The following is a 27,172-nucleotide window of genomic DNA, read 5'->3' on the forward strand; positions in this document are numbered from 1 at the left end:
CTCACTTGATAAACAATATTTTCTTACCATATTGTAACACATCCACGTTACCAATTAGACATCTGTGTTTATTAGTCACCAATACTGTATAATGCATCATAGTGGGAAGGAAGGAGATGATGATAAGTTACTTCCCTATCACAGTACTTCACAGACTATTTTTGTTTATTGGATTGCAAACTCAGGTCAGTTTGTCCTTTCAATATGTCATATTTGTCAATACCATGGTATACAATTAAAATCTCATTGGTACATTTTCTGGTCATGTTTTCTGTGTATTCAGCTGGGTTATCTAGCCCAATTCCGTGCAAAATATGCTGACAACATTTGAAACAGTTATCTTTGTTAGATGCTGTGAGCATGATCTTAAATGTGCTCATTGTGGGGACTAAGTCTAGTATTGTCTGTAACTTAGCACTATTTATACTAGAATTTGACCCCCAGTACCACCTACAGTCTTAGTTTTGCATTTTTTGTACTGGTAACAATGCTGTAATTCCAAGAGACTTGCTTTCCCTCCTCAGTATTTTCAAACCTGTTGAATCTGACAATAATTTGGTAACAAACTAGCATGAGCACTTGTTCCTACACCTTGTTTGTATTGTAAGTTAAGCCCTGTTGATTGGGTTATGCTACACCCTTACCTTGAAGAGTCTTTACTTATGCTATCCCACAGCTTGGGACACAGGATCCACCTCATTTCATGAATATACGACAGGCAGTACTCAGTAACAGCAAATCTGCATAGCTGTTTCAGTCAGATATGTCATTAATGTTTCTTGCAACTCTCCTTTTGCTCCACTTAAGTCATGGAATGCAGAACATATCAGTTCTGAATGCAATTCTTTTTATCTTTGTTGCAATAATTGTCTGTAGATTTTTCTAAACACTGGTACAGCATTGGTAGAAAAGCAATCATTGCTATTCGTTTCTGTGTATTGATATTTGCTGAAATTCCTGCTCAGCATGTTGATAGATTAATTGGAAAGTTGTCCATAAATACTGTAGTCCTCTAGTGAACCTCACTTTACCCAGATATGCGTGAGCTCTATGGACTACTCCTCAGCAGTCTTTTTTGTATGTGATGGAACTACAGGTTTGTGTTTTTAGGTTTCCTTTACTAACATATGCATCTGTTTTTCCCTTAATTAATTTTAACTAACACATTCAGGTAAAGAAGCATGCTATCTTATTCTAGTTCCTTTACAAATCTTTTTAGTGGATTGTACCATCATTTTTTGGGCCTGCATCTTGGATATTTTTAATTCATATTCCGATATTTCGGCTGCCATCCTTTCTACATCTACATTTATACTCCGCAAGCCACCCAATGGTGTGTGGCAGAGGGCACTTTACATGCCACTGTCTACCTCCCTTTCCTGTTCCAGTCACATATGGTTCGCGGGAAGAATAACTGCCCGAAAGCCTCCATGCGCGCTCGAATCTCTCTAATTTTACATTTGTGATCTCCTCAGGAGGTATAAGTAGGGGGAAGCAATATATTCGATACCTCATCCAGAAATGCACCCCCTCAAAACCTGGACAGCAAGCTACACCGTGATGCAGAGTGCCTCTCTTGCAGAGTCTGCCACTTGAATTTGCTAAACGGCTCTGTAACACTATCACGCTTATCAAATAACCCTGTGATGAAATGCGCCACTCTTCTTTGGATCTTTTCTATCTCCTCTGTCAACCCGACCTGGTACAGATTCCACACTGATGAGCAATACTCAAGTATAGTTCAAACGAGTGTTTTGTAAGACACTTCCTTTGTTGATTGACTGCATTTTCTAAGGACTCTCCCACGCTGGCACCCGCCTTACCAACAATTAATTTTATATGATCATTCCACTTCAGATCGTTCCGTATGCATACTCCCATTAATTATACAGATGTAACTGCTACCAATGTTTGTTCTGCTATCATATAATCATACAATAAAGGATCCTTCTTTCTATGTATTCAGAATACATTATATTTGTCTATGTTAAGGGTCAGTTTCCACTCCCTGCACCAAGTGCCTATCTGCTGCGGATCTTCCTGCATTTCGCTGCAATTTTCTAATGCTGCAACTTCTCTGTATACTACAGCATCATCTGCGAAAAGCCGCATTGAACTTCTGACACTATCTACTAGGTCATTTATATATATTGTGAAAAGCAATGGTCCCATAACACTCCCCTGTGGCACGCCAGAGGTTACTTTAATGTCTGTAGACGTCTTTCCATTGAGAACAACATGCTGCGTTCTGTTTCCTAAAAACTCTTCAATCCAGCCACACAGCTGGTCTGATATTCCATAGGCTCTTACTTTATCAGGCAACAGTGCAGAACTGCATCGAACACCTTCCAGAAGTCAAAGAAAATTCTCAAGATGAGTCACTCGCAAGTTTTTAAATCACTTGAAACTGAGATAACAAAAGTCATTGGATGCTGCCTAATATTGTGTTGGACATCCTTTTGTCAAGCATAGTGCAGCAACTTAATGTGACATGGACTTGACAAGTCGTTGGAAGTCCCCTGCAGAAATACTGAGCCAAGCTATTTCTATCACCATCCATAATTGCAAAAGTGTTGCTGGTGCAAGATGATGTGCATAAACTGACTTCTGGATTATGTCTCATAAATTTTAGGTGGGATTTATGTTGGGTAATCTGCTCAAATTGTCCAGAATGTTCTTCAAACCAGTCACAAACAATTGTGGCCTGGTGACATGACATCATTGGTAGTGAACATGAAGTCCATAAAGGGCTGCAAATAGTCTCCAACTAACCAGACATAACTGTTTCCAGTGAAAGACTGATTTAGTTGGACCAGAGGACTATTTCCATTCCATGTAACTACACCCAACACTATTATGGATCCATCACCACCTTGCACAGTGCCTTGTCAACAACTTGGGCCCATAGCTCCATGGGGTTTGTGCCTCACTTGAACCCTGCCATCAGCTCTTACCGACTTAAATTGGGATTCATGTGACAGGACATGGTTTTCCAGTCATCTAGGGTCCAAGTGATATGGTCACAAGCCCATGAGAGGTGCTGCAGGTGATGATGCACTGTTTGCATAGGCACTCACATCAACTGTCTGTTGCCATAGCTGCCAGCCGCAGTGGCCAAGCGGTTCTAGGCGCTTCAGTCCGGAACCGAGCGACTGCTATGGTCGCAGGTTCAAATCCTGCCTCGGGCATGGATGTGTGTGATGTCCTTAAGTTAGTTAGTTTTAAGTAGTTCTAAGTTCTAGGGGACTGATGACCTCAGATGATAAGTCCCATAGGGCTCAGAGCCATTTGTTGCCATAGCCCCTTAACCCCAAATTTTGCCACACTGTCCTAACACACATGTTTATCATACATCTCACATTGATTTCTGCAGTTATTTAGTGCATTGTCACTTGTCTTGCAACACTGACAACTCTACACAAACACCACTGCTCTCAGTTATGAAGTGAAGGTCATCAGCCACTGTGTTGTCTGTGGTGGGAGGTAATGTCTGAAAATTGGTATCCTTGGCAAATTCTAGACACTGTGAATCTTGGAATACCAAATCCCCTAACAATTCCCTAAATGGAATTTGCCATGCTTCTAGCTCCAACTACCATTCCGCGTTCAAAGTCTGTTAATTCCTGTCATGCGGCCATAATCACATCAGAAAGCTTTCCACATGAGGCACCTGATTACAAATGATAGCTCTGACAATGTACTGCCATTTTATATCTTACATATGTGATACTACCACCATCTGTAAATGTGCATATCTGTATCCCATGACTTTTGTTACCTCAGTGTACACACTGGGAAGAAAATGCACTTGTGTCAGAGATAACATTGTTGTTAACGAGTGTCAGTAATATATTAAACATGATGTGCCTAACAGTAAAACAAAGCAAGTGCTGAATCAGTAAATCCACAGTGCTTATGAAGTGTGTTGTTGATAATTATGGATGGCTTGAAGAATTAGAATATCTCCTTTGAGAGCACAGGCATGAAATGAGGGGTCTCCATGATCTGTCTAGCTGGGAAACCTCATCTCAGTTGAGCATGTTGTCTGTTAATTGTATTTCCACTTCTTGTTTCACCAATGACTCCCAGGATGAGGCGGTTCCCAGTATCTTAACTTTCCTGAACTCCATGGGATGGTCAGTGGAAATACAATGTTCAACCACGGATGATTTATTAGTTTGTAGTAGGCAGCTATAGTGCTGGTGTTCAAAGCTGAAATGTTGGCATCCTAAATATCGGAATCCAAATTAAAAACATTACAGGTGCCAGCCCAAAAAAAATTTCAATTCACTGGGAAAACTTCAAAAACATAGCTGTTTAGTAGCATTGGAGCATTAAAAGAAATAAAGTTTTTTCTGTTGTTAGTTACAATGTGTAGTACTGGTACTCCAAGGTAAAGCTATTATCAACTTGAAAGTTGGTTCGAATACCACAGTGATTTTCTAGACTTGGTCATATTTCCCTTCCTCAGACTGTTGAACTGACCTACCCAGTCAGTTACATGAGGGTCTCTGAACAATTGGCATCTTTCACATTAATGAAAGAAATATTCTGGTACTTACCCATTGAGCCACACTCCAGTACTGATGGAAACTTACTGGTTTAAACTTAGCGGATTCCAATGTCTTTGTCTCAAAATATTTAATTATAGGTTGCCATGACAAGGTTCAATCCATTATCAGTGCTCAGTGATGTAAGAGAGAAGGGCAATGAAGCTCTCAACTCAAAATCAAGGGCCAGTTACGCAATTGTGTAGCAATTTTGACTTATCCTGCAGTCAAAACAGATATAACTTTCTCAAACAGAATCTCTGTGGAAGACACATGACAGAAGTTAAAACCTGAGAACCTTAAGTCATAATGCTGGAGAATATTGCACACCTCTCTGCAAAAAAAGAGCAGTTGTCAAGAAGACTGACTTGCAGCTAAATGATGTGGTGCTCACAGTATTGAAGCTACACCTGCACCATCTAGTGCTAGTGCATGTAGTTCCTACCCATCCCAGAATCCTGATTTAGTAATCATAAATTATACAATGAAGTACTGGCCTCAAATCTCAAAAACTATATTTTGTAATATAAACAATATTAATTGTGATACCTGGAAGAAAGAATGCGGATAAGAAGATTCATAACTGTTCACTGACCACCCAACATTGTGTGTGTGTGTGTGTGTGTGTGTGTGTGTGTGTGTGTGTGTGTGTGTTTTGTAAAAAGTGAGATAACTGATGACTTTCTGATGCAGATGTGTGCAACGGAATTTGTTTCTAAAAGTGGTGATATAGTGACTTGTGCAAGTTACTGAATAAGCCAAAAACATCCTGCATAGCTTGAAAAATAGTTTGTATTATTTATTATCTGTAAATGTGTAGCCCAGCATCTCCAGTTCTTACTCCAAATTTTAACTAATATAAATATGTTTCAGGTATATCATAACTCCCCCCCCACCCCCCCACCCCCACATGAACCATGGACCTTGTCATTGGTGGGGAGGCTTTCGTGCCTCAGCGATACAGATAGTTGTACTGAAGGTGCAACCACAACGGAGGGGTATCTCTGTTGAGAGGCCAGACAAACATGTGGTTCCTGAAGAGGGGCAGCAGCCTTTTCAATAGTTGCAGGGGCAACAGTCTGGATGATTGACTGATCTGGCCTTGTGACACTAACCAAAATGACCTTGCTGTGCTGGTACTGGGAACGGCTGAGCAAGGGGAAACTACAGCCATAGTTTTTCCAAGGGCATGCAGTTTTACTGTATTGTTAAATGATGATGGCGTCATCTTGGGTAAAATATTCCGGAGGTAAAGTAGTCCCCCCATTTGGATCTCCGGGCGGGGACTACTCAGGAGGACATAGTAATCAGGAGAAACAAAACTGGCATTCTATAGATCAGAGAGTGGAATGTCAGATCCCTTAATCAGGCACATAGGTCAGAAAATTTAAAAAGGGAAATGGATAGGTTAAAGTTAGATATAGTGGGAATTAGTGAAGTTCGGTGGCAGGAGCAACAAGACTTTTGGTCAGGTGAATACAGGATTATAAATACGAAATCAAATAAGGGTAATGCAGGAGTAGGTTTAATAATGAACAGGAAAATAGGAATGCAGGTAAGCTACTACAAACAGCATAGTGAACGCATTATTGTGGCCAAGATAGATATGAAGCCCACGCCTACCACAGTAGTACAAGTTTATATGCCAACTAGCTCTGCAGATGACAAAGAAATTAATGAAATGTATGATGAGAAAAAATAAATTATTCAGATAGTGAAGGGAGGTGAAAATTTAATAGTCATGGGTGACTGGAACTCGATAGTAGGAAAAGGAAGAGAAGGAAACATAGTAGGTGAATATGGAATGGTAGTAAGGAGTGAAAGAGGAAGCCACCTGGTAGAATTTTGCACAGAGCATAACTTAATCATAGCTAACACTTGGTTCAAGAAGCATAAAAGGAGGTTGCATACATGGAAGAAGCCCGGAGATACTGGAAGGTCTCAGATAGATTATATGATGGTAAGACAAAGATTCAGGAACCAGGTTTTAAATTGTAAGACATTTCCAGGGGGAGATGTGGACTCTGAGCACAATCTATTGGTTATGAACTGTAGATTAAAACTGAAGAAACTGCATATAGGTGGGAATTTGAGGAGATGGGACCTGGATAAACTGAAAGAACCTGAGGTTGTAGAGAGCTTCAGGGAGAGCATTAGGGAATGATTGACAAGAATGGGGGAAAGAAATACAGTAGAAGAAGAATGGGCAGCTTTGAGAGATGAAATAGTAAAGGTAGCAAAAGATCAAGTAGGTAAAAAGATGAGGCCTAATAGAAATCCTTGGGTAACAGAAGAGATATTGAATTTAATTGATAAAAGAAGAAAAGGCAAAAAGGAATACAAACGTCTCAAAAATGAGATCGACAGGAAGTGCAAAATGGCTAAGCAGGGATGGTTAGAGGACAAATGTAAGGATGTAGAGGCTTATCTCACTAGGGGTAAGATAGATACTGCCTATAGGAAAATTAAAGAGACCTTTGGAGAAAAGAGAACCACTTGCTCAGATGGAAACCCAGTTCTAAGCAAAGAAGGGAAAGCAGAAAGGTGGAAGGAGTATATAGAGGGTCTATACAAGGGCGATGTTCATAAGGACAATATTATAGAAATGGAAGAGAATGTAGATGAAGATGAAATAGAAGATATGATACTGCGTGAAGAGTTTGACAGAGCACTGACAGACATAAGTCGAAACAACGTCCCGGGATTAGACAACATTTCATTAGAACTACTGACAGCCTTGGGAGAGCCAGGCCTACAAAACTCTACCATCTGGTGAGCAAGATGTATGAGACAGGCAAAATACCCTCAGACTTCAAGAAGGATATAATAATTCCAATCCCAAGAAAGCAGGTGTTTACAGATATGAAAATTACCGAAATATCAGTTTAATAAGCCACAGCTGCAAAATACTAACACGAATTCTTTACAGATGAATGGAAAAACTGGTAGAAGCCAACCTTGGGGAAGATCATCCTGGATTCCATAGAAATGTTGGAACACATGAGGCAATACCGACTCTACGACTTATCTTAGAAAATAGATTAAGGAAAGGCAAACCTACATTTCTAGCATTTGTAGACTTAGAGAAAGCTTTTGACAATGTTGACTGGAATACTCTCTTTCAAATTCTGAAGGTGGCAGGGGTAAAATACAGGGAGCGAAAGGCTATTTACAATTTGTACAGAAACCAGATGCCAGTTATAAGAGTTGAGGGGCATGAAAGGGAAGCAGTGGTTGGGAAGGGAGTGAGACAGCATTGTATCCTATCCTCGATGTTATTCAGTCTATATATTGAGCAAGCAGTAAAGGAAACAAAAGAAAAATTTGGAGTAGAAATTAAAATCCATGGAGAAGAAATAAAAACTTTGAGGTTCGCTGATGACATTGTAATTATGTCAGAGACAGCAAAGGACTTGGAAGAGCAGTTGAATGGAATGGACAGTGTCTTGAAAGGAGGATACAATATGAACATCAACAAAAGCAAAACAAGGACAATGGAATGTAGTCGAATTAAGTCGGGTGATGCTGAGGGAATTAGATTAGGAAATGAGACGCTTAAAGTAGTAAATGAGGTTTGCTATTTGGGGAGCAAAACAACTGATGATGGCCGAAGTAGAGAGAATATAAAATGTAGACTGGCAATGGCAAGGAAAGTGTTTATGAAGAAGAGAAATTTGTTAACATCGAGTACAGATTTAAGTGTCAGGAAGTCGTTTCTGAAAGTATTTGTATGGAGTGTAGCCATGTATGGAAGTGAAATGTGGACAATAAATAGTTTAGACAAGAAGAGAATAGGAGCTTTCGAAATGTGATGCTCCAGAAGAATGCTGAAGAGTAGATGGGTAGCTCACATAACTAATGAGGAGGTATTGAATAGAATTGGAGAGAAGAGAAATTTGGCGCACAACTTGACTAGAAGAAGAGATCGGTTCGTAGGGCATATTCTGAGGCATGAAGGATCACCAATTTAGTATTGGAGGGCAGCATGGAGGGTAAAAATCATAGAGGGAGACCAAGAGATGAATACACTAAACAGATTCAGAAGGATGTAGGTTGCAGTAGGTACTGGGAGATGAAGAACCTTGCACAGGATAGAGTGGCATGGAGAGCTGCATCAAACCAGTCTCTGGACTGAAGACAACAACAACAACAACAACAACAACATGTCTTAACAAGATGTATGGTCTGATGATTTCTCTATTGACATACTTGCACTGTTCCCTCAAAATACAGCTGCAAAAAATTAGGGTGTCTCGTAACTGACCCTATAAGTTGTGATACACATTTTTACATCACTGAAAGAGGAACACTAGTGCTCAGTTCTTAGTTCAAAATGGATGAGCAATATTGCTAATGTTTAGAAATTAAGCATTGTGTATGAGTTAAAATGCAACATTCTATGATTGCTAACATTTCATTTAGGTAGTGACCATTATCATGATGACAGTTCTATTATTTTACATAACAGGATAGCCATAGTATTTCTCTAATGAAAGAGTACAGTTGAGTCTTTATGAATGAGTGTAGCTTTGAATGAAAATCGTCATCAAAATTCAGAATTGGGCACAATTATGATGCAAATTTCAAACTCACAGTTACACATTATGGGAACAGTACATTCAATGGAGAATCTGGGAGACAGTGTAGTCTGACAGATCTATGGGGAGCAGTAGTTTGCACTGGAAAATAAGCTGAAAATTGTATTTCATCAAGGAAATCCTATAGAAAGCCAAAAACTGAAAATATTTTGAACTTGCAGCTTGGATCCTTTACTTTGTACAAGATAAAAGGATATAGAGGATGCCTAGCTCTTGACAAATAACCCTAGTCAAAGGTAAATGAAACTATATGGTGTCAGAGATCTTTTCAAGCCTCATACATCTGTGATGTATGTAGGCAAAATGAAGTGACAAATGACAATTTGTACTATGGCTAGGATTCAAACCCTCGAGACCCAGGTTCAAAACCTGTCCTTGCTACACACTTTCAGTTGTCGCTTCAGTCTGCATATATGGGGTGAAGGCAAATCTGTACACTCAGACTTCACAGCATGATTCCACACATACTAGCAATACAAAAATATCTCACAAAATTTTGTCCTGCACATATTTCCAGCAGTAAATGGACATTAAATATTGTGAATCAGGCAATATTGTAATAACATGTATGGTAACTACCTTTGTCAGCATTTTGGAATAGTGCTGTGCAGTTGGTGCAGTGGATGGTATTTTGGGTTAGTGCACAGGTGGTCAAGGGTTAGATTCTGGATCGAGGCTTTTTTTTTTTTTTTTTTGGTACATGTAATTTGCATGGTATGGTACCTGTTGTCTTAACCATCATACATCGATTACAGTGGGTCTTCTACAAAATATTTGCACTTACTTGCTCTGAACACAGAAATCAAAATACAGTGTTTTCCTTGGTCAGCTTTGACAGAAGCCTTTTGCACATCATGGATGCGAATTGTTTCACACCACTGTGTCTACTAGATTCAAAACCTGTTTTCTGTATACCCTCTCCCAATGGCCCCCTTGTTCAGGTCCATTACATTTCGTTAGGGCCTTACATCACCCATAGGTGTTGACACCATTAAAACAAAGGCAATTTTCGCTGCGGCAGAATCTTCTCACGAAATTGCGATTGCTAACTTTCTCCTCCAAATGCGAAAATACACTACTGGCCATTAAAATTGCTACACCATAAAGATGATGTGCTACAGACACGAAATTCAACCGACAGGAAGAAGATGCTGTGATACGCAAATGATTAGCTTTTCAGAGCATTCACATAAGGTTGGCGTCGGTGGCAACATCTACAACGTGCTGACATGAGAAAAGTTTCCAACTGATTTCTCTTACACAAACAGCAGTTGACCAGTGTTGTCTGGTGAAATGTTGTTGTGGTGCCTCGCGTAAGGAGGAGAAATGCATACCATCACGTTTCCGACATTGATAAAGGTCACATTGTAGCATATCATGATTGCGGTTCATCGTATCGCGACATTGCTGCTCGTGTTGGTCAAGATCCAATGACTGTTAGCAGAATATGGAATCGGTGGGTTCAGGAGGGTAATACAGAATGCCATGCTGGATCCCAATGGCCTCGTATCACTAGCAGTCGAGATGACAGGCATCTTATCTGCATGGCTATAACGGATCGTGCAGCCACGTCTCAATCCCCGAGTCAACAGATGAGGACGTTTGCAAGACAACAACCATCTGCACGAACAGTTTGACAATGTTTGCAGTAGCATGGACTATCAGCTTGGAGACCATGGCTGCTGTTACCCTTGATGCTGCATCACAGACAGGAGTGCCTGCGATGGTGTATTCAATGACGAAACTGAGTGCACGAATGGCAAAACGTCATTTTTTTGGATGAATCCAGGTTCTGTTTGCAGTATAATGATGGGGTGGTCGCATCCGTGTTTGGTGAAATCGCAGTGAACGCACATTGGAAGCGTGTATTCGTCATCGCCATACTGGCGTACCACCCGGTGTGATGGTATGGGGTGGCATTGGTTACACGTCTTGGTCACCTCTTGTTCACACTGACAGCACTTTGAACAGTGGATGTTACATTTCAGATGTGTTACGAACCGTGGCTCTACCCTTCATTTGATCCCTGCAAAACTCTACATTTCAGCAGGATAATGCACGACTGCATGTTGCAGGTCCTGTATGAGCCTTTCTGGATACAGAAAATGTTCGACTGCTGCCCTGGCCAGCACATTCTCCAGATCTCTCACCAATGGAAAACGTCTTATCAACGGTGGCCGAGAAACTGGCTCGTCACGATATGCCAGTCACTACTCCTGATGAACTGTGGTATCGTGTTGAAGCTGCATGGGCAGCTGTACCTGTACACGACATCCAAGCTCTGTTTGCCTCAATGCCCAGGCGTATCAAGGCCGTTATTACGGCCAGAGGTGGTTGTTCTGGGTACTGATTTCTCAGGATCTATGTACCAAAATTGCGTGGAAATGTAATCACATGTCAGTTCTAGTATAATATATTTGTCCAATGAATACCTGTTTATCATCTGCATTTCTTCTTGGTGTAGCAATTTTAATGGCCAGTAGTGTATTTTGTTGACACTGACCTACATAGGGAGGAACAATCACCATGATAAAATAAGGGAAATCAGAGCTCACGCAGAAAGATATAGGTATTCATTCTTTCTGTGTGCTGTACGAGATTGGAATAATAGAGAATTGTGGGGGTGGTTTGATGAACCCTCTGCCAGGCACTTAAACGCAATTTGCAGAGTATCCATGTAGAAATAGGTGTAGATGAGGCTAGCAATGTGCTTTGGAATTAATTTACAAATGTGATTTCCATTTGAATATATTATTACTGTGGAACCACTAATTATGCCTTTCAACATGGAGTCTAATACATGCTTGCTGTTTAGTATCTATCTCCGTGCATTACTACTACTACTACTACTACTAATACTCTTGCTGCTGCTGCTGCTGATGATGATGATGATGATGCTGCTATTATTATTACTGGTGGAGACAAGGAGCCATCATGTCAATTACCATTAGGGAAACAGTGTAATTCAAAAATTAACATTTCACAATTAGCAGTTTCAAGGTGAATCATGCAGAACCAAAGCTGTAAGAGGGGAGATGCAACCTGTCACCAGACAGGGACTAATTGCTGGTGGAGTAATATGCCCATGACAGAACCAATGTATATCCATACGCATATTGTTTTTTCTTCTTGTATTATTCTAATGCCTATATGGCATACACAAACAATGAATATGTAGATATGCTTCTGCTACTTGTAATATCTGATAACAGGACTGGAGTTGCTGCTCGTGAATATGCTGCTAGATATCTTGGTCAATGACATCCAGATTAAAAAGTGTTTTGTCATCTGGAGCTTTGCCTTCGGCAGACAGTTTCTCTCCTTCCATCGCTGTGTAACAAAGGTTGTCCATTGGCTCACTGTAGTTCATCTACTGAGGAAACTATTGTAGAGGTCATACGCCAAGAACCCCAGCTGAGTACACATAGCGTAGCAAGGCAACTGCATGTCTCACAACACACAACTGTTGACATGTTGCATGAGCATAGGCTACACCCCTATTGTTATTCTTTAGTGTAACACCTGCATCCTGCAGACTGCTGTCTGCAGATGCAATTCTATGAATGGTTACAACAATAACAGGAAGTTAATGATGACTTCATAAACACTGTAAGATGGTCAGTGTTCACTCATACAAGTGTCTTCAGTATGCACAATGCCCACCATTAGTGTGTCATTAATCCATGACCAGGGATATTAAGCTCACTTTGGCATCAACATCTGGACTGGAATATTGGGAGACAGGAATTTGGGTCCGTACTTGTTGCCTGACAGGTTGACTACATGAAGGTATCATGCATCCCTCTTAAACTGTGTGCCTGATGTGCTGGAAGATGTTTTACTTCATATTTGGCAGAGATTATGGTTTCAACATAATGGTGCAACTCCACACTTTGCAATTAATGTGTGACAGTATTTAGACAAAACATTTCCAGGGAAATGGCATGGATGTGGAGGTCCAGTTGTATGGCCTCCGTGTTCACCTGACCTAAATCCCCTGGATTTCCATGTGTGGGGTTACTTGAAGTATCACATGTATTCTACTCTGCTAACACATGTAGAAGAACTGAAAGTGTGTGTTCATGCTGCTCTTGTATCTGTGGATGCAGCTTTGTTGTGTAGAGCCCAGAGCTATATGATTCGGCAGGTCGAGCAATGTTTGGATGTGCTGCGGGGTAGCTTTGCGCATTTGCTCTGAGGACAACATATTTTTTTGTAAACATCATGTGGCCATTAATACAGAAATTATTATTGTCATTGGTTACTAATGTGTTACATCTGAGCAGAGATGTTGCATGTAGTATAAATGACTAGTTGATGTTGCGTTATTTAAGTGTGCAATCATCTTTAGTATCTCAAAATTGATACTGTTTTTGTAGTTATTCTGTCCTATGACAGGTCATTTGTTTCAACCGTCTACTTCTGATGTGGCTGATCATGTTTGTGTTATGTTTACCATTACAAAAAACTGTACTAAATAAATGTTGGATACATGTGGCTTGAAAAATGGTGTATACTACAGTATTCTATGGCAGAATGAAATCGGCAGATAAAAACAAATACACATCCTGCATGTTAACCCAAAATGCCATTGACTGCACCAACTGCCCAGCACTACTCCAATACGCTGACAGAGGTAGTCACCATACATGTGATTACAATGTTGCCAGGCTGCCAATCATTAACGTCCATTTACAGCCAGATATAGGTGCAGGATGAAATTTTGTGACAGACATTTTTGTGTTGCTAGTATATGAGGTATCTGGCTGCGAGGTCTGAGTGTGCAAATTTTTCTTCACCCTGCATGCATCCATTAAATACGTTGGTAACTGCGAAGACCTTAAACCATACCACAGACAGGAATCTGTGGGAGTATCAGTTGGCAAGCAAGTTTGTGCGCATAGGTGGCTTCTTTACCTGGTGTACTTCATTAGGATAGAGATGGCCAGAAGATTTCACTGAAAAACACATCAAATTCCACAGGCAGGTTATCCTAATTTGGCAGTGACACTCTTATCCTCTACACCAAATAGAAAATTCCAATGAGGCACCTATCTTTGGGGAAAGCTGAACAATATGATAGTGGACATAGATGATGGGCTGCTTAGTATGAGAAGTTTGCTATTGTAGGATGCCTTTAATGGTTATCTCACACCAGAAATAAAGAACAAATGTGCTGCATTAAAGATGGACCTAGTTGCTATGCCTGGTGATATGACTTCAAAAGGATGAGTGCATGATGTTGTAAGAAACAAGAACTCCATGTGGTAAGATTAAAACGCCATTAGTCAGTAATATATCATTGGATTCTCTCTTCATGGCATATCATTCAATTCAAGAAGTGCTGTGTGTTCAATGCCCAAGTGGGTAATGATCACAATGTACATTAGGAGGAGCATGAAGGACTTACTGACAGTGATATAACAAATACCAATAGTGAAGTTAGTAACGGAATAAGTGAAGACTGGTTAGAAGCCTGATATTTCTGTGTAAATTATCTATATTACAATACTGAAACAATGTAATTAAGAGTGACCATGCAGCATACAGTGTTTGTGAACTTGTAATGTGACATAAATTTTTATCCCCAGAGTTTCTCTTCTCCCCTCTCCTCTCACAATTAAGGGTGTGGCTTGTATTTCAGCTTATACACTAAATAAATAGTTTCACACAGTCAGTCTGTTTGTAATATTTCCCATTGCAAAAGATATAGGTATCTTCAGAATAACACTGATAATTCACACTACTTCTGAACAGTGTATTACTGTCCCCTTTGGTTGGAACCTTGATGATGAATATGTTTGTCATGCAGGCAGCAACAGATGGCCCTACAGCAGAGGCATACCGGCGGTGGCTAGCACCATCTTTGGGCTGCCTACCTCCCTCCGAGTGGGCAGGACTGCACAAGGTGTGCTCAGACATGGAGCATGGGTCAGGTCACTATGCATTTGCAGCTGCTGAGCTGGTAGCCCAGCATTTCTCCCATGAGAACCCCGACTGCCGCCTGGTGGCACTGCCACAGCCACGCACCCTACAGGCATTTGCCTTTGCGTTGCCGAGGAACAGTCCCTTCCGTGATGTCATAAACTATAAGTGAGTATTTGTGGTAATACAATTTACATAACCTATGGCACATAATGTCTGGTTCAATAACACACTGTGTTTATCCATAACCAGTAGGGAAACTTCCATTGCATGAGAATAAGAGTGTCCCGAAGGCAAATTCTTAAGAATTCATGAATTGGGTGAAGCAGATCTTAGTCACTGAAAGGTCTAACATTAAATTCACAATCTGCTAATAATTTATGTTTCCTGTAAGTCATGTCAGGCTAATGTTAGGATGGTTCCCAGAACAGGCCGTAGTCACTTTCATTCTATGACCCTGTCTACCTGAATTGGATCTAATATTAAATGATTCCATGTAAGCTAGATGTAAAACCCTTACCTTTCACTGCACAGAGTTTCTGCAATCTGTTTACTGTTCTTGATAAATACAATGACATCAAAAAAATTAAGGAAATATTTCAAAGTAACTTAGTTATTTGTCAGATACAATGAAATGTGCCACCTTTACTTAACTCAAAATGACATGATGCGAACAAAAGTATGAAAACAACTCTCTAGTAACAGAAATACTGTTCAAAGTGAGAATATTTTTGGATGAAAACAGTCAATTTTTGACCATATAATGTAATTAGATAGGTAAAAAGTTTACTCACCAAGTGGTAGCAGGACACACACATGAAAGAAGCTTATAATTAGGCAAGCTTTTAAAGCCAGTGGCTCCTCCTTCAGGCAGAATGGCTGAAGGGGAAGGAAGAGAGATGCAGGAAAAGGACTGGAAAAGTCTAGGAAAAGGGTAAGATTTTGGAAAAGTCACCCAGAATTGCAGGTCAGGGCACACTTACCAGACGGGTTGAGAAGGAAAGGCTGATTGTTGGGTACTGCACTGGATGAGATTTGAAAATCTGAGAGCTTAAAGGTGGGAGACAGGGATTGTGCTAAAACATCATATACGAATTAATAAGAGGGAAAAGCTGAGTGCATTGCATGCAACACGGGTGGGAGAGGGACAGTGAAAAATAGACACACAAAAAAATGGAAGATGTAGAAAACTAAAATGAAGTGCAAAAAGGAGTAGTTACTGTGAATAAATTCTGAGATGAAAGAAATTAACATAAATTAAGGACAGGTGGGTGGCGAGAACCAAGGACATTTTGTAGCACTAGTTCCTACCTGTAGAGCTCTAAGAAACTGATGTCTGGGGGAAGAATCCAGATGGTGCATGTGGTCAAACAGGCACAGAGAACCTACTTTCCTTCACATGTAATGTCAACTGGAAATACCACTTTGCAACCCAGTACCAAAACTTTTCCAACAGCAAACCTGACATTTAACCCTGCCTTGAACAGTTCCAACCACAATCCCAACTTCATCCTTCACCGCTACCTCAACATCATCCCTCAAAAGCCTTCCAAGAATTCCTCACATCCAGCATTACTTCACAAGCCTTCCTCAGGTCCCAGGTTCCTACAACATGGCCCTAACCTGTCCTCTGTAGAACTCCAGGCTCTACATTACCTAAAAGCTGATGACTCTATCATTATCCTCCCAGCAGACAAAGGAGCTACCACTGTGATACTTGACCAAAAGGAGTACGTTAGTGAAGCTCTACACCAGCTGTCTGACGTCTCTACATCTCTACATACAGCATCTGCCAAGAAGATCCCATCTCTGTGATTCAAATTGACCTGCAGTTCCTCCTTAAAACCTCAGGGCCCTCACAAGTATTAACATCTCAATCCATAGAACTTCTCACCCCACCCAAACCACACACACCCTCCTTTTACCTTCTTCATAACATCCACAAACCAATCATCCTGGCTGCACTGTAGTTATTGGTTTCAAATCATCCATCAAACATGTATCTGCCTTAGTTGATCAGCATCTGTAACCCACAGTACAAAGGCTTCCTTTCTATATCAAAGATACCATTTCCTAGATTGTCTGAAGTCTGTCCCTGCCCCACTCCCTCCATATGCCTTGCTTGTCACCATTGATGCTACCTCCCTATATACCAACATCCCCAATGTACACGGTCTGTCTGATGCTGAATGTTTCCTCAGTCAGTGCCCACCTGATTCCAACTTATGACATCCTTCCTACTCACTTGTTGTTGTTGTTGTTGTGGTCTTCAGTCCTGAGACTGGTTTCATGCAGCTCTCCATGCTACTCTATCCTGTGCAAGCTTTTTCATCTCCCAGTACCTACTGCAACCTACATCCTTCTGAATCTGCTTAGTGTATTCATCTCTTGGCCTCCCTCTACGATTTTTACCCTCCATGCTGCCCTCCAATACTAAATTGGTGATCCCCTGATGCCTCAGAACATTTCCTACCAACCGATCCCTTCTTCTGGTCAAGTTGTGCCACAAACTTCTCTTCTCCCCAATCCTATTCAATACTTCCTCATTAGTTATGTGATCTACCCATCTAATCTTCAGCATTCTTCTGTAGCACCACATTTCGAAAGCTTCTATTCTCTTCTTGTCCAAACTATTTATCGACCATGTTTCACTTCCATACATGGCTACACTCCATACGAATACTTTCAGAAATGACTTCCTGACACTTAAATCAATACTGGATGTTAACAAATTTCTCTTCTTCAGAAACGCTTTCCTTGCCATTGCCAGCCTACATTTTATATCCTCTCTACTTCGACCATCATCAGTTATTTTGCTCCCCAAATAGCAAAACTCCTTTACTACTTTAAGTGCCTCATTTCCTAATCTAATTCCCTCAGCATCACCCGACTTAATTAGACTACATTCCATTATCCTTGTTTTGCTTTTGTTGATGTTCATCTTATATCCTCCTTTCAAGACACTGTCCATTCCATTCAACTGCTCTTCCAAGTCCTTTGCTGTCTCTGACAGAATTACAATGTCATCGGCGAACCTCAAAGTTTTTATTTCTTCTCCATGAATTTTAATACCTACTCCGAATTTTTCTTTTCTTTCCTTTACTGCTTGCTCAATATACAGATTGAACAACATCGGGGAGAGGCTACAACCCTGTCTTACTCCCTTCCCAACCACTGCTTCCCTTTCATGTCCCTCGACTCTTATAACTACCATCTGGTTTCTGTACAAATTGTAAATAGCCTTTCGCTCCCTGTATTTTACCCCTGCCACCTTTAGAATTTGAAAGAGAGTATTCCAGTCAACATTGTCAAAAGCTTTCTCTAAGTCTACAAATGCTAGAAACGTCGGTTTGCCTTTCCTTAATCTTTCTTCTAAGATAAGTCGTAAGGTCAGTATTGCCTCACGTGTTCCAGTGTTTCTACGGAATCCAAACTGATCTTCCCCGAGGTTGGCTTCTACTAGTTTTTCCATTCGTCTGTAAAGAATTCGTGTTAATATTTTGCAGCTGTGACTTATTAAGCTGATAGTTCGGTAATTTTCACATCTGTCAACACCTGCTTTCTTTGGGATTGGAATTATTATATTCTTCTTGAAGTCTGAGGGTATTTCGCCTGTTTCATACATCTTGCTCACCATATGGTAGAGTTTTGTCAGGACTGGCTCTCCCACGGCCGTCATTAGTTCCAATGGAATATTGTCTACTCCGGGGGCCTTGTTTCAACTCAGGTCTTTCAGTGCTCTGTCAAACTCTTCATGCAGTATCGTATCTCCCATTTCATCTTCATCTACATCCTCTTCCATTTCCATAATATTGTCCTCAAGTACATCGCCCTTGTATAGATCCTCTATATACTCCTTCCACCTTTCTGCTTTCCCTTCTTTGCTTAGAACTGGGTTTCCATCTGAGCTCTTGATATTCATACAAGTCGTTCTCTTATCTCCAAAGGTCTCTTTAATTTTCCTGTAGGCGGTATCTATCTTACCCCTAGTGAGATAGGCCTCTACATCCTTACATTTGTCCTCTAGCCATCCCTGCTTAGCCATTTTGCACTTCCTGTCGATCTCATTTTTGAGACGTTTGTATTCCTTTTTGCCTGTTTCACTTACTGCATTTTTATATTTTCTCCTTTCATCAATTAAATTCAATATTTCTTCTGTTATCCAAGGATTTCTACTAGCCCTCGTCTTTTTACCTACTTGATCCTCTGCTGCCTTCACTACTTCATCCCTCAAAGCTACCCCTTCTTCTTCTACTGTATTTATTTCCCCCATTCCTGTCAATTGCTCCCTCATGCTCTCCCTGAATCTCTGTACAACCTCTGGTTCTTTTAGTTTATCCAGGTCCCATCTCCTTAAATTCCCACCTTTTTGCAGTTTCTTCAGTTTTAATCTACAGGTCATAACCAATAGATTGTGGTCAGAGTCCACATCTGCCCCTGGAAATGTCTTACAATTTAAAACCTGGTTCCTAAATCTCTGTCTTACCATTATATAATCTATCTGATACCTTTTAGTATCTCCAGGGTTCTTCCATGTATACAACCTTCTTTCATGATTCTTAAACCAAGTGTTAGTTATGATTATGTTGTGCTCTGTGCAAAATTCTACCAGGCGGCTTCCTCTTTCATTTCTGTCCCCCAATCCATATTCACCTACTATGTTTCCTTCTCTCCCTCTTCCTACACTCGAATTCCAGTCACCCATGACTATTAAATTTTCGTCTCCCTTCACAATCTGAATAATTTCTTTTATTTCATCATACATTTCTTCAATTTCTTCGTCATCTGCAGAGCTAGTTGGCATATAAACTTGTACTACTGTAGTAGGTGTGGGCTTCGTATCTATCTTGGCCACAATAATGCGTTCACTATGCTGTTTGTAGTAGCTTACCCGCATTCCTATTTTCCTATTCATTATTAAACCTACTCCTGCATTACCCCTTACTCACTTAATAAACTTTATACTTACCAACAACCACTTCACCTTTGACTGCCATGGGAACCAGGATGGCTCCTTCCTGTGCCAACCTTTTCATTGGTCACTTGGAGGGGGCTTTCCTGGGATTCATAAGTCTTCATCCCCCGGTTTGGTTTAGATACATTGATGACATCTTTACCATATGGACTCATGGTGAGGCTGACCTGTTAAAATTCCTGGAATCTCTGAATACCTTCTCCCAATTAAATGTCACATGGTCCTTTTCCACATCCTGTGCCACTTTCCTTGCTGTTAATCTCATCCTCACTGAAGGCCAGCTACACACTCCTGTCCACATTAAACCTACTAACAAACAAAAGAACTTACATTTTTACACTTGCCATCCTTTCCATTACAAACATTCCCTCCCATACAACCTTGTCATTGTTTGGATGCATACTCTTTACAGCAATACACCAGCATTCTTACCTCAGCCTTTACTGGATGTAATTACCCCACCAGCCTAGATCAAAAGCAGATTTCTCGGGACATCACGTCCAATTCTGGTACTGCTGACCCCTCCAAAAAACAACTTCAGAGCAAACCACTGGTCACACAGTGTTATCCTGGTCTGGAATGTATTAATCAGCTACTTTGACAAGGACATGATTTCCTGAAAATCATGCCCCAAAATGAGATCCCTTCTGTCTGATATTTTGCCCACCACACCTAAAATAGCTTTTCATCACCCTCCCAATCTCTGCAATACTCTTGTCAGACCCCACTCTGCCCCTGCACCCATCTCCTTGTGGCTTCTACCCCTGTGACCATTCCTGCTGCAAGACTTCTCCTATGCACCCTTCTACCACCACCTATACCAGCCCTGTAACTGGCAAAACATATGCTATCAAAGTGAGAGGCACCTGCGAAATGACATGTCATAATCCAGCTGTTATGTAAACACTCTTTGGCCTTTTACATTGTCATGACTGCAACGAAATTATAAGTTAGGATGAATGAGCATAGGCAGAGGGTGTATACTGGCAACACACAATATCCTGTTGCAGAGCATGCTCTACAACATGACAATCGTGACCTTGGTGCCTGTTTCATCACATCCACCATCTGGATTCTTGCCCAGACACCAGTTTCTCAGAACTCCACAGGTGGTAAGTAGCACTACAACAAGTCCTCGGTTCTTGCCACCCACCTGGCCTTAATTTACATTAATTTCTCCTGTCTCTGCATTTCTTCACAGTAACTACTCCTTTCTTCACACTGTTTTAGTTTTCTATGTCTTTCATTTTCTTACCTGTCTATTTTTTTCTGTCCCCATCCCACCTCTGTTAAGTACAATGCATTCAGCTTTTCACTCTTATTAACTTGTACACCATGTTTAGCAGTAATCTCTGTCTCGCATATTACCCTGTCTTCCACCTTTTAGCTCTCAGGTTTTCAAATCTCATCCAGGGCAGTCCCCAACAATCATTCTTTCCTTCTGAACCCATCCGGTAAGTCTCCACTGACCCACAGTTCTGGATGACATTTCCAAAATGCCCCTTTTCCTAGACCTCTCTAGTCCTTTTCCTTCGCCCTCTTCCTTCCCCTTCAACCCTTCTGCCTGAAAAAAGGAGCCACTGGCTATGAAAGCTTGCCTAATTGTAACCTTTTTTATGTGTGTGTCCTGCCACCACTTGATGAGTTACATAATATTAAGAATATTTTTCAATTTACAAAATTCTCAAACGCAGCAGATATACTCAAAGCAGTCATATGATGTTCAGAATGATGTGACACTTTTAGCGAGGCAATCTATGAGCTCATTAGAGGTCATCACATGCTTTCAGTGTATCAGGAACATTTTGTAGCATAGTTTAACTTTGTGTGCAGGCTGCTGGAGATGTGGCGTTCTGGACGCATGCAACGTCTGCGTGCGCAGCACTCACACCAAGGTGATGTCACAGATGCGGGACAGAGCTTCTCAGCTGTTGGCATTCCACAGACATTGGTGCTAGTCCTGCTCTTGGTGGGAGGCATACTAATAGCATTGCTTGTGCTGACAGCAGAGATAGTTATGAAAGTGACATTGCGAAGGATACCCGCAGGTGGTTTCTACAGGAGGAAATTACTGTTCTGATTGTCACATTAAACAAGCAGTGTAAGAGACACTTTCAGCATTTCTCATATGAGACAATCTTGAATGCTATTCTAGTGTTCAAACTCTTCCAGTATTTTTCTCGAAACTGACTGCAGGGATGTGAATAAAGTGGTGTTGTGTAAGTGGTCAGATTATTTGGCCCAAGGGTGTCATTTATTTTCTGTGGCCTTGCTCACAGGTGGTTTGAAGAGGATATCATTTCCACCTCTACACAGATACCTGCAGGCCACTGGATGTTGTGTGTTGGGAGGACTTTGAAGCACTACTAGTTATTTCAATTCCTTTTTCACACATAGAGTGAGAGCAAAAATGACTATCTATGTGCCTCCATACAAGCTCTAATATCTCTCCTCTTGTCTTCAGGGTCCTTACCTGAAATGCATGTTGGCAGCAGTACAATCATTCTGCATTCAGCTGCGAATGCCTGTTCTCTAAATTTTCTCAGTGGTGTTTCATAGAAAGAACAATGTCTTCCCTCCCACAATTCCCATTTGTGTTTACAAAGCTTATCCACAAGACTTGCAAATTGATCAGACCAAGAAATTTAACAGCATGTATTTGAATTCCTTCGATGTCATCCTTTAACTTGATCTGGTGGTAGTCCAAACCATTTGAACAATACTCAAAACTGGGCTCCACAAGTATACTACGAGCAGTTTCCTTTACAGTTGAGTGACATTAAACAGAAGAAGAAAAACTGCCTTCCCAACTATTTTTTTTATGTGCTCATTATATTTCATATCACTTTGCAAAGTTACACCTGGATATTTAATCAACTTGACTGTTTCAAGCAGTAGAGCACTAATACTGTATTTCAACATTACAGCATTGTTTCCCTTACTCAGCTCAGCTGCATAACTTACATTTCTCTACATTTAGAGCAGATTGTCATACACCAAAGTGATATATATATATATAAAAAAACAAAGATGATGTGACTTATCAAACGAAAGTGCTGGCAGGTCGATAGACACACAAACAAACACAAACATACACACAAAATTCAAGCTTTCGCAACAAACTGTTGCCTCATCAGGAAAGAGGGAAGGAGAGGGAAAGACGAAAGGATGTGGGTTTTAAGGGAGAGGGTAAGGAGTCATTCCAATCCCGGGAGCGGAAAGACTTACCTTAGGGGGAAAAAAGGACGGGTATACACTCGCACACACACACATATCCATCCACACATATACAGACACAAGCAGACATATTTAAAGACAAAGAGTTTGGGCAGAGATGTCAGTCGAGGCGGAAGTGCAGAGGCAAAGATGTTGTTGAATGACAGGTGAGGTATGAGTGGCGGCAACTTGAAATTAGCGGAGATTGAGGCCTGGTGGGTAACAGGAAGAGAGGATATATTGAAGAGCAAGTTCCCATCTCCGGAGTTCGGATAGGTTGGTGTTGGTGGGAAGTATCCAGATAACCCGGATGGTGTAACACTGTGCCAAGATGTGCTGGCCATGCACCAAGGCATGTTTAGCCACAGGGTGATCCTCATTACCAACAAACACTGTCTGCCTGTGTCCATTCATGCGAATGGACAGTTTGTTGCTCGTCATTCCCTCATAGAATGCATCACAGTGTAGGCAGGTCAGTTGGTAAATCACGTGGGTGCTTTCACACGTGGCTCTGCCTTTGATCGTGTACACCTTCCAGGTTACAGGACTGAAGTAGGTGGTGGTGGGAGGGTGCATGGGACAGGTTTTACACCGGGGGCGGTTACAAGGATAGGAGCCAGAGGGTAGGGAAGGTGGTTTGGGGATTTCATAGGGATGAACTAACAGGTTACGAAGGTTAGGTGGACGGCGGAAAGACACTCTTGGTGGAGTGGGGAGGATTTCATGAAGGATGGATCTCATTTCAGGGCCACCTGACTCCATCAACCTCCTGACCCCACCGACATCCCGCACCCCTACCTTCTACCTTCTTCCTAAAATTCACAAGCCCAATCATCCCGGCCGCCCCATTGTAGCTGGTTACCAAGCCCCCACAGAACGTATCTCTGCCTACGTAGATCAACACCTTCAACCCATTACATGCAGTCTCCCATTCTTCATCAAAGACACCAACCACTTTCTCGAATGCCTGGAATCCTTACCCAATCTGTTATCCCCGGAAACCATCCTTGTAACCATTGATGCCACTTCCTTATACACAAATATTCCACACGTCCAGGGCCTCGCTGCGATGGAGCATTTCCTTTCACGCCGATCATCTGCCACCCTACCTAAAACCTCTTTCCTCATTACCTTAGCCAGCTTCATCCTGACCCACAACTTCTTCACTTTTGAAGGCCAAACATACCAACAATTAAAGGGAACAGCCATGGGTACCAGGATGGCCCCCTCATACGCCAACCTATTCATGGGTTGCCTAGAGGAAGCCTTCTTGGTTACCCAGGCCTGCCAACCCAAAGTTTGGTACAGATTTATTGATGACATCTTCATGATCCGGACTCACAGTGAAGAAGAACTCCAGAATTTCCTCTCCAACCTCAACTCTTTTGGTTCCATCAGATTCACCTGGTCCTACTCCAAATCCCACGCCACTTTCCTTGACGTTGACCTCCATCTGTCCAATGGCCAGCTTCACACGTCCGTCCACATCAAACCCACCAACAAGCAACAGTACCTGCATTATGACAGCTGCCACCCATTCCACATCAAACGGTCCCTTCCCTACAGCCTAGGTCTTCGTGGCAAACGAATCTGCTCCAATCCGGAATCCCTGAACCATTACACCAACAACCTGACAACAGCTTTCGCATCCCGTAACTACCCTCCCGACCTGGTACAGAAGCAAATAACCAGAGCCACTTCCTCATCCCCTCAAACCCAGAACCTCCCACAGAAGAACCACAAAAGTGCCCCACTTGTGACAGGATACTTTCCGGGACTGGACCAGACTCTGAATGTGGCTCTCCAGCAGGGATACGACTTCCTCAAATCCTGCCCTGAAATGAGATCCATCCTTCATGAAATCCTCCCCACTCCACCAAGAGTGTCTTTCCGCCGTCCACCTAACCTTCGTAACCTGTTAGTTCATCCCTATGAAATCCCCAAACCTCCATCCCTACCCTCTGGCTCCTATCCTTGTAACCGCCCCCGGTGTAAAACCTGTCCCATGCACCCTCCCACCACCACCTACTCCAGTCCTGTAACCCGGAAGGTGTACACGATCAAAGGCAGAGCCACGTGTGAAAGCACCCACGTGATTTACCAACTGACCTGCCTACACTGTGATGCATTCTATGTGGGAATGACCAGCAACAAACTGTCCATTCGCATGAATGGACACAGGCAGACAGTGTTTGTTGGTAATGAGGATCACCCTGTGGCTAAACATGCCTTGGTGCACGGCCAGCACATCTTGGCACAGTGTTACACCATCCGGGTTATCTGGATACTTCCCACCAACACCAACCTATCTGAACTCCGGAGATGGGAACTTGCTCTTCAATATATCCTCTCTTCCTGTTACCCACCAGGCCTCAATCTCCACTAATTTCAAGTTGCCGCCACTCATACCTCACCTGTCATTCAACAACATCTTTGCCTCTGCACTTCCGCCTCGACTGACATCTCTGCCCAAACTCTTTGTCTTTAAATATGTCTGCTTGTGTCTGTATATGTGTGGATGGATATGTGTGTGTGTGTGAGTGTATACCCGTCCTTTTTTCCCTCTAAGGTAAGTCTTTCCGCTCCCGGGATTGGAATGACTCCTTACCCACTCCCTTAAAACCCACATCCTTTCGTCTTTCCCTCTCCTTCCCTCTTTCCTGATGAGGCAACAGTTTGTTGCGAAAGCTTGAATTTTGTGTGTATGTTTGTTTTTTTTTTGTGTGATATCGACCTGCCAGCACTTTCGTCTGGTAAGTCACATCATCTTTGTTTTTAGATGTATTTTTCCCACGTGGAATGTTTCCCTCTCTCTCTCTCTCTCTCTCTATATATATATATATATATAAAAACAAAGATGATGTGACTTACCAAACGAAAGCGCTGGCAGGTCGATACACACACAAACAAACACAAACCCCCTAAGGTAAGTCTTTCCGCTCCCGGGATTGGAATGACTCCTTACCCTCTCCCTTAAAACCCACATCCTTCCCTCTCCTTCCCTCTTTCCTGATGAGGCAACAGTTTGTTGCGAAAGCTTGAATTTTGTGTGTGTGTTTGTGTTTGTTTGTGTGTCTATCGACCTGCCAGCGCTTTCGATCTGTTCTTCTGTACATATCCGAAAGAACAGATACCATCTTCATACAGATAAGGCTTACCAGCCAATGATCATCTGTAGTGCAGATGCACTCACATTGCTCAAACTCTTATGATATTTGATAGGTTGACTGGCGCGAGTAATGAGTATAGGGGGCAGGGGCACTACAAATGTAGTGTGTGGACAGTAAGTTGAAAATATGGGTCTTATGGGGAGTATCCCAAAGATAAGTCCCTGCAGTAGCACTGTGCTCTGTGTCCTTGATGGCTCAGTCGGATAGAGCGCCTGCCATGTAAGAGGGAGATCCCAGGTTCAAGTCATGGTCAGGGCACACATTTTCACCTGTCCACATTGATATTCATCAATGCCTCTAAGCAGCTAATGGTCTGGATTTCATTGTAATTTCAAACTGAAATACCGTGTAACACACACTGTATCTTTCTACAGTCACTCAATGATGATACTTTCTCATATACAACCTCTGACAATAAAGTCCAGTGAATGAAATCAGAACAATTGATCAAGCAAAACTGGAGACTCATTATACTGCACCCTCAGAGTTGCTGGTGTGGAGAACCTGCCCCCATCATAGTTCAGTTGAGCATAATGTGTGTTCCATATTAGACCTGTTGGACAAAGTGCTTGTTTAGCACATTGGTTCTGTACTGAGAACAGGACAATGAACGAACAAAGGATCAATTTAAAGTTTTGTTTGAAGCTTGGCAAGACAACAAAAGAAATACGTGCAATGCTGGTATGTGTTTATGGGTATCAAGCGTTGTCCATGAAGTGTGTGTATGAGTGGTTCACC

At 41.7% G+C, this 27,172-nt stretch overlaps 1 protein-coding gene across 1 annotated transcript in view; it reads left to right on the forward strand.

Annotated features, from left to right (window-relative positions):
* The window catches only part of LOC126419533 (glutamate receptor ionotropic, delta-2-like), a 66,884-nt gene extending 44,756 nt beyond the window's left edge, over positions 1-22,128 (forward strand). Inside the window, exons 4-5 of the mRNA XM_050086722.1 lie at positions 14,961-15,241; positions 21,882-22,128. Coding sequence (XP_049942679.1) covers positions 14,961-15,241; positions 21,882-22,128 — 528 coding nt within the window. The remainder of the gene's footprint in view (positions 1-14,960; positions 15,242-21,881) is intronic.
* Positions 22,129-27,172: the final 5,044 nt, after the last annotated feature.

This window comes from Schistocerca serialis, chromosome 9, assembly GCF_023864345.2.
Source record: "Schistocerca serialis cubense isolate TAMUIC-IGC-003099 chromosome 9, iqSchSeri2.2, whole genome shotgun sequence".
Lineage (NCBI taxonomy): Eukaryota > Metazoa > Arthropoda > Insecta > Orthoptera > Acrididae > Schistocerca > Schistocerca serialis.